At 44.9% G+C, this 13,966-nt stretch overlaps 1 protein-coding gene across 1 annotated transcript; it reads left to right on the top strand.

Moving 5' to 3' along the window:
• Positions 1–1,194: 1,194 nt before the first annotated feature.
• LOC146887766 (uncharacterized) lies at positions 1,195–2,043 on the top strand. Its single transcript, XM_085670387.1, has one exon. It carries the CDS (start codon positions 1,195–1,197, stop codon positions 2,041–2,043), a length of 849 nt encoding a protein of 282 aa, XP_085526513.1.
• The last annotated feature ends 11,923 nt before the right edge of the window (positions 2,044–13,966 follow it).

The raw sequence follows: 13,966 nt of genomic DNA, 5'->3' as shown, positions 1-13,966 counted from the left end.
GCCCACTGTGACGTATGACGGCACAACGGACCCAGACGAATTCGTATCTATTTACACCAACCAGGTGGGATTATATTCCACGGACGACGCCGTCCTATGTAAGTCGTTTTCGGTGGCCCTCAGAGGGTCGGCTTTAGAGTGGTTCATGAGCCTTCCTCCCTACACCATTGACTCCTTCACCACGCGTACCACCACCTTCACCACCCAGTTCGACACGAGTCGTCGCCACGACCTCACCACAATTGCCCTCCTCAATCTCAGGCACGAGGAGGGAGAACCTCTCCGAGTTTTTATCGACAGATTTGGCACCATAGCCATGAAAATCAAGGACCTCACCCCTAATCTCATATTGATGTACATGATGACCTCCCTCCGGCCAGGACCCTTTGCTGATGAGTTAGCAATGCGTCCCCCCATAAGCATGCAGGAGCTTAGGAAAAGAGCGGCCATGTTTATCAGAGTCGAGGACATGAGGCGATACCAAAGTAACGCTCAGACCCCCTCAGCACAAACCAACATCAGGAGGCCTAATAAAGAGCCCCCCCCCCCCCCCCCCCGCATGAACAGAACCGTCCGATGGAGCGAAGACCCGCTAAGTTCTCCAACTACGCTCCCTTGAACGCACCCAGATCTCGCATACTAGACGAAGTCCTGCAGGCAGAACTCATCCCCCCGCCTAGGAAGTACCAAAACCCGCCTAATGTGGACCTGAGCAAGTACTGCCATTGCCATCGCAACAACGGCCATACGACTGATGAATGCGATACACTGCGGGACAAGATAGAAGAACTCGTGCGGGCTAGACATCTCAAACATTACATAAGAGAAACCGGGGAAGGCCCACCCAGACCTCGTTATGGGAGAAATGACAATAGGCGAGTCAAGCAATGAACGAACCAGCGAACTGAGCGCAGAGAGCCAAGAAGAGAACCTGCAAGAACCCAACATACAAAACAAAGAGCGCCAACCCAACCACTACCTAGACGAACCGACGATAGACCACCCCTACGCGGAACAATCAAAACCATATCTGGAGGATTTGCCGGAGGAGGGAGGTCATCCTCCTCCAGGAAAAGGCACCTAAGAGCAGTCCAATCAGTATATGCTGTGTCCGGCAGAACGATAAGAAGAATGTCACCCATCACCTTCTTAGACTCAGACTTTCAAGGCACCGACCCCAACCAAGACGACCCCATGGTCATAACCATAGAAGTTGAAAACTTCGCAGTCAAGAAAGTGCTCATCGACCAAGGAAGCTCCGTGGATATCTTATATTGGAAAACTTTCAACAAACTGCAGATACCCCTAGCCGACCTCACTCCCCATAATGAACCGATATACGGGTTCTCAGGCGAAAGGGTCCCAACCAAAGGGTATATCGACCTCCACACAACCTTTGGAGAAGGCAGGCAAACGAAAACCATACCCATCCGCTACCTAGTTGTGGAGGCACACACATCCTACAACATACTTCTGGGAAGACCATCCATCAACGCCTTGGGAGCCATCGTATCCACCCCACACCTCGCCATGAAATTCCCATCCTCGCAGGGCGACATAATCACGGTACACGGCGACCAGCGCGCCGCCAGGGAATGCTATATAGCAAGCCTAAAACTTCCCCACCCACCCTTGACAACCCACAATATCGAGCAATCCCCGGCCAAAGCAGCCCTGGCAGGCGACGACCTCGACCCCAGAATAAACTCCGAAGCCAGGGTCGAGCCCGTTGGGGACATAAGACACTTCCCCCTCGAACAGCAAAATCGATTCCTCCAAATTGGCACCACCCTCCCCAAAGGAGAAGAGCACCACATCGAACACATCCTTAAACAGAACACCGATCTTTTCGCTTGGTCCGCCGCAGATCTCCCTGGTGTACACCCCAAGATAGCCTCCCACAAGTTGTCCGTCTTCCCCCACGCCAAACCTGTTTCACAAAAGAAGAGGAAACTCGGAGAAAGCAGAGGACAAGCAGCAATCGAAGAAGCCAATAAACTCAAGCAGGCCGGATTCGTCGGTGAAGCCCAGTATACAACCTAGCTAGCAAACGTAGTGCTAGTAAAGAAACCCAGTGGCAAGTGGCGCATGTGCGTCGACTACACGGACCTAAACAAAGCATGCCCGAGAGATGCCTACCCACTTCCTAGCATCGACAGACTAGTCGATGGGGCTACGGGACACGCGGTACTTAGTTTCCTTGATGCCTATTCCGGCTACAATCAGATACCCATGGCCGATGAGGACAAGCTTAAAACCGCTTTCATCACCGAGGCGGCCAACCTTTTCTATAAGGTCATGCCCTTTGGCCTCAAGAACGCCGGCGCAACGTACCAGCGCCTCATGGATAGAGTCTTTCACCCACTCCTCGGCAGAACAGTGGAGGTTTACGTAGATGATATTATAGTAAAATCCCCTAACCCCAAGCAGCACTCAACAGATTTGGCCGAAGTCTTCAAGGCCCTACGAACGTATAACATCAGACTCCACCCCGAGAAATATACCTTCAGGGTCGACAGCGGCAAGTTCCTCGGCTTCATGCTCACACAACGCGGAATCGAAGCAAACCCCGAAAAATGCCAAGCAATAATCGACATGAGAAGTCCCACAAACGTCAAGGAAGTGCAACGCCTAGTGGGCAGGTTAACCGCCATCTCACGTTTTCTCCCCAAGTTGGCCGACAAAACCAAACCAATGATCAAGTTACTAAAGAAATCATCCAAGTTCGTTTGGGACGAGACCTGCGAACAAAACTTCAACACTTTGAAACAGCTGCTAACCACCCCCCCCAATTCTCACCAAACCAGACCTCAACCTTCCCCTCGTCATGTACATAGCGGCATCTGCGAGCGCACTCAGCTCCGCCCTCGTCCAAGAGAAAGACAACACCCAACAACCCATATATTTCACCAGCCGAATCCTCCAGGACACAGAAACGTGATACCAGATGATTGAAAAAGTAGCCCTTGCGCTGATAACCGCAGCACGACGATTACGCCCATACTTTCAGTCCCACACAATCATCGTCAGAACGGACCACCCTGCACAAAAAATCCTTCAAAAACCAGATTTGGCAGGACGACTATCTTCTTGGGCCATCGAAATGTCCGAATTCAACATCCGGTACGAGCCACACGGACCCATCAAAGCACAATGCTTAGCAGACTTCACCAACGACCTTCAGAACCACCCATCCACCCAAGACACTTGGTGGACGATGCATGTAGATGGCTCCTCAAACCCCCAAGGTGCCGGTGCAGGAATAGTACTGGAAGGCCCCGACGACATCCTCGTCGAGCAATCCCTCCGCTTCAATTTCAAAACTTCCAACAATCAAGCAGAATACGAAGCCATAATAGCCGGCCTCAATCTAGCACGCGATGTCGGTGCCAAGAAGCTACTTTGCAAAACAGACTCCAAGCTCACAGTGGGGCACCTCAACGGCGACTATCAAGTCAAGGACACCTTGCTCTCGCAATACTACCACATGGTAACTGCCCTAATCGAACACTTCGAGGCTTTCAAGATCGAATATGTCCCTAGAAGTAACAACACCAGAGCCGATATCCTCTCCAAGCTCGCTAGCACTAAGAAGAAGGGGCGATACAAGTCACTTTTGCAGCACACCCTGAGCATACCCTCCATCGAACAAACTAATCAATGCCTCAACATTACCACAGCCGGCACCTGGATGGAACCTTTTGTCAAGTACCTAGAAGAAGGAACCACCCGGCAAACGAAGACAAAGGTTGGGCCCGGAAAGCGGCGTGCTATACTTTAGTCGAGGGTGAACTATTCAGAAGAGGCTTCAGCAGACCCTTGCTCAAGTGCGTCACACGCGAGCAAGCCGAATATGTCATGCAAGAAATACACCAAGGAACTTGTGGCTATCACTCGGGCCCCAAGACCATGGCCACCAGGATATTGCGAGCCGGCTACTACTAGCCGACAATGGAGGGAGATTGCACCACGTATGTTAGAAAGTGCGTTCAATGTCAAAAGCAGGGTCCCGTGACGCACGTACCCCAGGAAGAACTCCACCACGTGTCCTCACCATGGCCATTCTCCAAATGGGGAATGGACATAGTCGGCCCTTTCGCACCAGGTAAAGGCCAAGTGAAATTCCTACTTATCACGGTCGATTACTTTTCCAAGTGGATCGAGGCAGAACCCCTTGCCACCATAACTGCCAACCAAGTGCAGCATTTCGTCTGGAAGAACATCATATGTCGTTACGGAATACCTCACACCATCATAACTGACAACGGCCGCCAGTTCATAGACAAGGGCCTCAGCGAATTCTACCGCAACTTGAAAATCACACATATAACCAGTTCCGTCGAGCACCCCCAAACAAACGGTCAAGCAGAAGCTGCAAACAAAGTCCTCCTCGGCCAACTCAAGAAGCGGTTTGACGGGGCAAAGGGGAAATGGCCAGACGAGCTCCTCAAAGTACTCTGGGCATATAGATGCACGCCCCAATCCTCCACCCACGAGGCACCATACGCCCTTGTCTACGGCACCGATGTTGTGATTCCCGTAGAAATCAGACAACCATCCCTACGCCAGCAACACCACAACACACAATCCAATGACGATTGTATGAATACCCATCTCGACCTTCTGTACGAAGCACGAGAAAAGGCACACATCCAAGACCTTGCGACCAAATTAAGAGCCGCTAGAAGATACAACTCCAAACTCAAGCTGCGCTCTCTCCACAAGGGCGACTTAGTCTGGAGGATGACCAGTAAAGCACGGAAACACGAAGGCAAATTCTCACCAAACTGGGAGGGCCCATTCCGTATACTAAAGGACGTCGGCAAAGGAGCATATCGTCTGGAGAAACTTTCTGGGGAACCACTACCCAGCACTTGGAACATTTCACATTTAAAGTTTTATTTTAGTTGAACAGTACTTGTAATCAGATGTACTCTTTCCTCCCCTGACATTTTTCCCTAAGTAGGGTTTTGGCCAGGAAGGTTAACGAGGCATCCACCCACCAATATATTACAAGGAATCCATTACTCAAGATTTGTCCTATCGCAACTCCCAGCCACTACTTTAAGTGCCACTAGTCGATATTAAAGCTAACACTCCCAGCCACTACTCTTAGTGCCGCTAGTCGATATTACGAACTAACACTCCCAGCCATTGCTCTAAGTGCCGCTGGTCGATATTAAGAACTCATACTCCCAACCACTGCTCTAAGTGCCGCTGGTCGATATTAAGAACTAAAATTCCCAGCCACTATTCTAAGTGCCGCTGGTCGAAACTCAGACTAACACCCCCAGCCACTACTCTAAGTGTCGTTGGTCGATATTAAGAACTAACGTTCCCGGTCACTGACCCAAGTGTCGCTGGTCGAAATCTATTCAAATTCCTAGCCACTACCCTAAGTGCCGCTAGTCGAAAGCTAAAACGAGTATCCTCAACCACTCCTCCAAAATGCCGAGCGGTAATACACTATCAAGAAACTCATTCACTAAACATGATATATCAACCCAAGCGCATTATATAACAGAAACAAATCACGTCACCATTAAACCAACCGCACGTATACGCAAATACATAAACCTCAACTGAGCAAGAAGTATAACGATATACCACATGAAATCGAATATGAACAAACAAGCTTGGCATTCATTTCCAAATAACGTTCCCACCATACAAGTCAATACATAGCGGCCCTCTCGGATTAGCACAACAAAAGAGAGGTACCCAAACAAGCAAATCAAAATTAAGCTCTCAACAAACAAAGGCCCATAGCCACATTACGAAAATTACAAAGATTTCGGCGCCCTCGGCCCCAAGAAACTACGCTAAACAACCTACTCCTCCCCTGCGTCATTATCCCCATCAGCAGCCTCGGCTTCGACCTCTTCACCCACACCTTCCTCGTTGGAAGCACGGTCATCACCAACGTTTATTGGAGTCGTCATCAAAGTGCCCTCCTCATCCCGTGCAACCTCCTCGCCCTCGGCCAGCGCCTTCAGTTTGCTGATCTCCGCCACGTCCAACATCTTGTTATCATAGATGTCCAAATTTACGTTGAAACGACAGTCGGTGACAGAGACCTCTTTATACAAAAAATCAGCCTGCCTCAATGCCTTCTCAAACCCCTTTACATGTTCCGTATACACGGCCTGCTATAAGCCGCTAATCTCATCGGCCGCCTCCTCAGACTCTGCTTTCCTCCTTGCCTGCAACTCATCCACCTCCCCTTGCTTTAACTTCAATTTTTTCTCCGCGGCCAACACGCCCACCTTCAACTTCTTCACCTCAGCCTCCAACTTCTTCTTCTCCTCATCCCATGTACGCTGATCAAGCTCCACCTGCACTTTCAACGTAGCCAGCTCGTCGGCCAGTTTCTTCTTGTCACCCGCAGCGATCTCTTCCTGCATCACGGCTGACAACTGGCGCCCCAGCACAAGTCCACGGGATGTATACTCATTCCATGCCCTCATAATCAGCCCAGGATCGGCGGCCTCAACAAGTGCAACCTCCAGATCCGTCAACTTGATCTCCACTCCCTTCCTCATCTGCACCTTCGCCTTCTCAAAACCGCCTAAGTCCGGGTTGTTAGTTCCACCAGGCGCAACACCCCCGTCTTGGCGAGAGCTCTCAACCTTTTCCTATCCTTACCAACCCCCTTCAGCTTTGAGACAGTCGGCCTTTTCGCAGCAGGATGAACCGTCTCCACCACAGGACCAGCCAAAGCAGGGCCTTTAGAAGAACCCTCCCCCTTCGAAGAAGCCGCTAGCTGATCCCTGATTTTAGCAAATAAATCTTCTGAAGCCCCCACTTTCTTTGCGTAATGAGCCATCACACCTGCAAAAACGCAACACATTTAGATTAGTCCAACACGCGAACCCATACAGCTACCAGAAAACATACCACAAACATCCTGCCCCGGATCATCCGTCAAGTAGCAACACAATCGACTTCCCAGGAGCCCTAGGCGACAATCTTTCCAAAACTTCTACAACCCGCCTACTGGCTAAATCCAACGTATCTTTAGACACCAACTCCCACTTGGTAGGAGAACTCGTCCAATACAGCGGAAACCTCGCCACACCCGCCTCATCCAAATACCACGGCTCATTCCCTGCCTCCATACTCACACGGAAAAACCCATCTTTAAAATTCTTGAAAGATTGGGTGAACCCATCCAACACGCAACTCCTTGGTCTACACACTAGTGACACCCAACTGCACGGATCCTTCGGCCTCGTCACATAAAAGTACAAAAAGCTCTCGGCGGTCGCCTCCAACCCAAGCGCCCTACACAACAGTCTGAACGCTTGCAAACTACCCCAGCTGTTCGGATGCAACTTGGTAGGCGCCACGTTCAACAACCTAAGGGCACCCATCGTGAAGTTGTCAAACGGAAGCCGGATGTGCAACTTCACAAACATACATGAATACATGTAAAAGAAGTCAGCAGTAGCCCCCTCTCTGCCATGACATACACACTCCACGGCACTCACCCGCTCCACTCTCATCGTGTCCGGATCAAAACCCCTCTCAAAAAGGTATATGCTATTTAACCAAGATCTAAGCATCCGAGACCATCTATACTTCGAGTAGCAATTTCTCACACCTTCAGCCACCCAAACATACCCGTTCCGCTTCGGCCATAGGGACTCGGCGTGCTCGCTAGGCGGATCCTACCGCACCTCCCGCTCCACCTCAACTCGCAATGACTCAGACGAGCTACTGAGAAACTCCAACCTTAATTCTCCATAACTCGCGTCAGACTCCCCGAAATTAGAACCATGAGAAGAGGACGACATACCTTCATAAGAAACAACACGGCCAATTCACGCAACTATCCTTAATCCCCAGCCGCTTTCTCTCTTCGCAAAGTCAAGAGCACAACTCAAGTATGACCCAACCACCACCCATGAGCCTTAAAGACCAAACACGCACCCTTTCATATCCCACACCAAACAGTGCAAGCCCAAGGCCCAAACCCCTTCGAAAAACGCACCCTAGCGCAAAACAGTACAACCCAAACGTCGCATCAATTCAATGCACCCTAACACCCCTATAGCACCTTCTGACAGCCACCTACGAACTCCTACTCAACCCTGGAAATCACCCAAACCGGCGCATACATAGCGGCCTCTCCACAACAAAGCCCCCCCCCACCGCCATCCAGTAAGTCTTTACATCACTCCGTTTCCTCAAGACTGAGAGGCTGGTATAGCCGTAGGGCACGCGACCTTAACCCACAAATGAAAATTGCAAAATAACACAACACCGGTAAGTCTTTACGTCAATATCTCCTCAAGACTGGGAGGCTGATGTCCCAGCCTAGGTACGCGGCACCAAACACATCCGCCAACCGTATACCAAAGCCCCCCCCCCCCCCCGGCTCAGGAAACACCTAACAAGGCTGATGATCGCCCACATCACATTACGCCATGGAAGGTCCCAACCCCTAGTATATGGCCCCCAGCAAAGCCTCGTGGCCGCTTACTCAAAGTCTTGCGATCGTTTACTCAACCTAGGTCACACCAACCGCATACGCTACACCAAACGCCCTCCCTAGAGCACGGCCCTCAGCAGAACTAGGGACCGCATATTCACAGAAGGAAACCTCACAAGATACGCGGCCCTCGACAACCAACCTGGTGGCCGCCCACCCCACGTTATGGACCGCATACGCCACATTACAGATATCTTTCCACCAAATAGCCCAGATCCGTGACACAACCACTCCAGTCAACCTGAAACCCCAAAGATCCTCATGACCGAGTACCGAATATTGTAAACCCTAGAAGGATCCTTTGGTAATTTCCTCCCTAAAACACTGGATCCAAGAATAGCCAAAAAGGGGATGATTTGGCCAGAACGCCCATTCCAGGTAGGACCCACAGGTAAAATAGTATAAATAGCACACTGTTCCATGCATTGATTACGCATTAAATTAAAATGGAAACGTAAAAGAAGATGGAACGAAAATTGATAGACATCACACTTCCAAGAATGGAAGATAATCCTAAGAGTTGAGACACACAAAGGGATAAAGGATCTTTGATTAAACTCATGGATTCTTGAATCACTCAAGAGCTTAGGAGAATCATTCTCACTAAGATAGATGAGATAAAACTCGTTTATTTTCTGAATAACACTCAGCTTGCCTTCATTGATGAAAATGGTTCAACTTCTATAGCAGCTTTAACCATCAGAATTACAAAAGACACATAAATTTCAATATCATCTCGCTCAAAGGTATTAATTAATGATCCACTCAAACTAATAACGATCCGCTACTTAATGGTTGATTGTAACTGAATTTAAGGCTACCAAAAGTCATCCACAAACTTTGAGCAAAGGTCCTCTTGATCTTCCAAAGTTTGGTTCTTAAGTTGGCATATACACCCTTATTTCAACTTGAAGATAAAGCAAAACTAAAGGCCACTAATTGGTTAAGCACAAACACAATTTGGTCAGCCAATTTTACAAAGCATTGGGCCCTTATTTAAATAAAACAAACTGCATCAACACTGAGCATTAGTCATCCTCCATTTGACCCATATGCAATTCACATCATACCCTCCTTCTTCGAGAAGATTTGTCCCGAATCTTAAGACACTAGTTTTAATATAAGTTTATTATGATCTTGTGAAGGAATTTTATTTTTTCACAAGTTGAAACTAACTCTCATCTTCCAGGATCAAATTCAACTTGATATTTGTTACTTTCCAATGGTTGCAATCCGTCGATACCATTTCTTGGCAACAGTACCCCACCTTGATATAAAACAATAAATAATTCCATGCATTGTGTTTGACAAATTTGGTTCTTATCGACGGACCAAATGCATAATAAAGCACTATGAACAAGCTTCCTTTTTAAACATGGAAGTTGGTGTGTTTTATTCACATGCTTATCCTTTTGTTCCTGTAAAATGACATCACAAACTGTAGTAGAACAAACATTGACGAATAAACTTTCTTTAGTTCTATTTCCTTTTCTTTAATTTCCCTTCCTTCTGCAGTTTATACTACTTCTTTTTCTGTTTTCTCCTTCAGCCTACGTTGATCCTTACTGACTTTTCTTGGTGTCATAAATTTCTACTTCTTTTGATGTCCGTCATGCCTCAAATAAAGGGAACGTTCATCAAGATGGAGTGTTTTAAAACGAAGCCATGCCCCATCCCAAAAGAAGATGACAAGAGTCCATGGGAGCAATATCACATAATACTTCTTTCACACATTGCCATGTACTGAATTTGATCCATGCTTGTCCAGATGAAAGGTTGCTGGTAACTGGAGTTTCTCCACCAATCTTTGGCTCACAACATTGTTTTCGCTTCCGTAATCGAATGCAACTAAACATGGATGGCCTTCGGTTAAACACTTTGTATAATAAACTTCATTTCCTATTCCAAATCTAGATAGCCAGGCTCTGAATACCAAATGATGTGAATCCACAGGGTTCGATTCGTTTGACTGATCTATCATTGTTGGAATGCTAACAAGCAAGAAATTTGAGAAATTATTTAAAACGAGAAAATGGAAACATAAAAGAAGATGGAACGGAAATTGATAGACATCACACTTCCAATAATGGAAGATAAGCCTAAGAGTTGAAACACACAAAGGGATAAAGGACCTTTGATTAAACTCATGGATTCTTGAATCAATCAAGAATTTAGGAGAATCACTCTCACTAAGATCAATGAGATAAAACTCGTTTATTTTCTGAATAAAACTCAGCTTGCCTTCATTGATAAAAATGGTTCAACTTATATAGGAGCTTTACCATCAAAATTACAAAAGACACATAAATTTCAATATCATCCCGCTTAAAGCTATTAATTAATGATCCACTCAAGCTAATGACGATGCGCTACTTAATGGTTGATTGTAACTGAATTTAACGCTACCAAAAGTCATCCACAAACTTTGAGCAAAGGTCCTATTGATCGACCAAAGGTTGGTTCTTAAGTTGGCATATGGACCCTTATTTCAACTTGAAGATAAAGCAAAACTAAAGCCCATTAATTGGTTAAGCACAAACACAATTTGGTCAGCCAATTTTACAAAGCATTGGGCCCTTATTTAAATAAAAGAAATTGCATCAACACTGCGCATTAGTCATCCTCCATTTGACCCATATGCAATTCACATCATACCCTCCTTCTTCGAGAAGATTTGTCCCGAATCTTAAGACACTAGTTTTAATGTAAGTTTATTATGATCTTGTGAAGGAATTTTATTTTTTCACAAGTTGAAACTAATTCTCATCATCCAGGATCAAATTCAACTTGATATTTGTTACTTTCCAATGGTTGCAATCCGTCGATAACATTTCTTGGCAACAGTACCCCACCTTGATATGAAACAATAAATAATTCCATGCATTGTGTTTGACGAATTTGCTTCTTATCGACGGACCAAATGCATAATAAAGCACTATGAACAAGCTTCCTTTTTAAACATGGAAGTTGGTGTGTTTCATTTACATGGTTATCCTTTTGTTCCTGTAAAATGACATCACAAACTGTAGAAGAACAAACATTGACGAATAAACTTTCTCTAGTTCCATTTCCTTTTCTTTAATTTACCTTCCTTATGCAGCTTATATTACTTCTTTTTCTATTCTTTCTTTTTCTGTTTTCTCCTTCAGCCTACGTTGATCCTTACTGACTTTTCTTGGTGTCATAAATATCTACTTCTTTTGATACCCTCATGCCTCAAATAAAGGGAACATTCATCAAGATGAAGTGTTTTAGAACGAAGACATGCCCATCCCAAAAGAAGATGACAAGAGTCAATGGGAGCAATATCACATAATACTTCTTTCACACATTGCCATGTACTGAATTTGATCCATGCTTGATCCAAATGAAAGCTTGCTGGTAACTGGAGTTTTTCCACCAATCTTTAGCTCACAACATTGTTTTCGCTTCCGTAATCGAATGCAACTAAACATGGATGGCCTTCGGTCAAAAACTTTGTATAATAAACTTCCTTTCCTATTCCAAATCTAGATAGCCAGGCTCTGAATACCAAATAATGTGAATCCACAGGGTTCGATTCGTTTGACTGATCTATCATTGTTGGAATGCTAACAAGAAGAAATTTGAGAAATTATTTAAAACGAGAAAATGGAAACATAAAAGAAGATGGAACGAAAATTGATAGAAATTACACTTCCAAGAATGGAAGATAAGCCTAAGAGTTGAAACACACTAAGGCATAAAGGACCTTTGATTAAACTCATGGATTCTTGAACCATTCAAGAACTTACGAGAATCACTCTCACAAAGATAGATGAGATAAAACTCATTTTTTTCTGAATAAAACTCAGCCTGCCTTCATTGATGAAAATGGTTCAACTTATATAGGAGCTTTAACCATCAGAATTACAAAAGACACATAAATTTCAATATCATCCCGCTTAAAGCTATTAATTAATGATCCACTCAAGCTAATAACGATCCGCTACTTAATGGTTGATTGTAACTGAATTTAAGGCTATCAAAAGTCATCCAAAAACATTGAGCAAAGGTCCGCTTGATCTTCCAAAGGTTGGTTCTTAAGTTGGCATATGGACCCTTATTTCAACTTGAAGATAAAGCAAAACTAAACCCCGTTAATTGTTTATGCACAAACACAATTTGGTCATCCAATTTTACAAAGCATTGGGCCCTTATTTAAAAAATAACAGAAACTGCATCAACACGGCGCATTAGTCATCCTCCATTTGACTATTATGCAATTCACATCATACCCTCCTTCTTCGAGAAGATTTGTCCCGAATCTTAAGACACTAGTTTTAATGTAAGTTTATTATGATCTTGTGAAGGACTTTTATTTTTTCAAAAGTTGAAACTAATTTTCTTCTTCCAGGATCAAATTCAACTTGATATATGTTACTTTCCAATGGTTGCAATCGGTCGATAACATTGCTTCGCCACAGTACCTCACCTTGATATGCAACAATAAATAATTCCACGCATTGTGTGTGACGAATTTGCTTCTTATCGACGGACCAAATGCGTAATAAAGCACTAGGAACAAGCTTCCTTTTTATACATGGAAGTTCGTGTGTTTCATTCACATGCTTATCCTTTGGTTCCTTTAAGATGACATCACAAACTATAGAAGAAAAAACATTGACGAATAAACTTTCTCTAGTTCCATTTCTTTTTCTTTTTTTTCCCTTCCTTCTACAGTTTATATTACTTCTTTTTCTATTCTTTCTTCTCCTGTTTTCTCCTTTAGCCTACGTTGATCCTTACTGACCTGTCTCGGTGTCATAAATTTCTACTTCTTTTGATGTCCCTCATGCCTCAAATAAATGGAACGTTCATCAAGATGGATTGTTTAAAAACGAAGCCATGCCCATCCCAAAAGAAGATGACAAGAGTCCATGGGAGCAATATCACATAATACTTCTTACACGCATTGCCATTTACTGAATTTGATGCATGCTTGATCCAGATGAAAGGTTGCTAGTAACTGGTTTTTCCCCACCAATCTTTGGCTCACAACATTGTTTTCACTTCCGTAATAGAATGCAACTAAACATGGATGGCCTTCGGTTAAACACTTTGTATAATAAACTTCATTTCCTATTCAAAATCTAGATAGCCAAGCTCCGAATACAAAATGATGTGAATCCACAGGGTTCGATTCGTTTGACTGATCTATCATTGTTGGAATGCTAACAAGCAAGAAAATTGAGAAATTATTTAAAACGAGAAAATGGAAACATAAAAGAAGATGGAACGGAAATTGATAGACATCACACTTCAAAGAATAGAAGATAAGCTTAAGAGTTGAGACACACATAGGGATAAAGGACCTTTGATTAAACTCATGGATTCTTGAATCACTCAAGAACTTGGGAGAATCACTCTCACTAAGATAGATGAGATAAAACTCGTTTTTTTTCTGAATAAAACTCAGCTTGCCTTCATTGATGAAAATGGTTCAACTTATAT

Source organism: Vigna unguiculata, chromosome 3 (genome assembly GCF_037176805.1).
Source record: "Vigna unguiculata cultivar grain cowpea cultivar isolate G323 ecotype 2 chromosome 3, ASM3717680v1, whole genome shotgun sequence".
Taxonomy (NCBI): domain Eukaryota; kingdom Viridiplantae; phylum Streptophyta; class Magnoliopsida; order Fabales; family Fabaceae; genus Vigna; species Vigna unguiculata.
This window is presented reverse-complemented; position numbering and strand designations above follow the sequence as displayed.

What these genes read in the sequence shown, in the direction of transcription:
- LOC146887766 (XM_085670387.1), top strand. Translation starts at nt 1,195, where the DNA reads ATGGTCATAACCATAGAAGTTGAAAACTTCGCAGTCAAGAAAGTGCTC.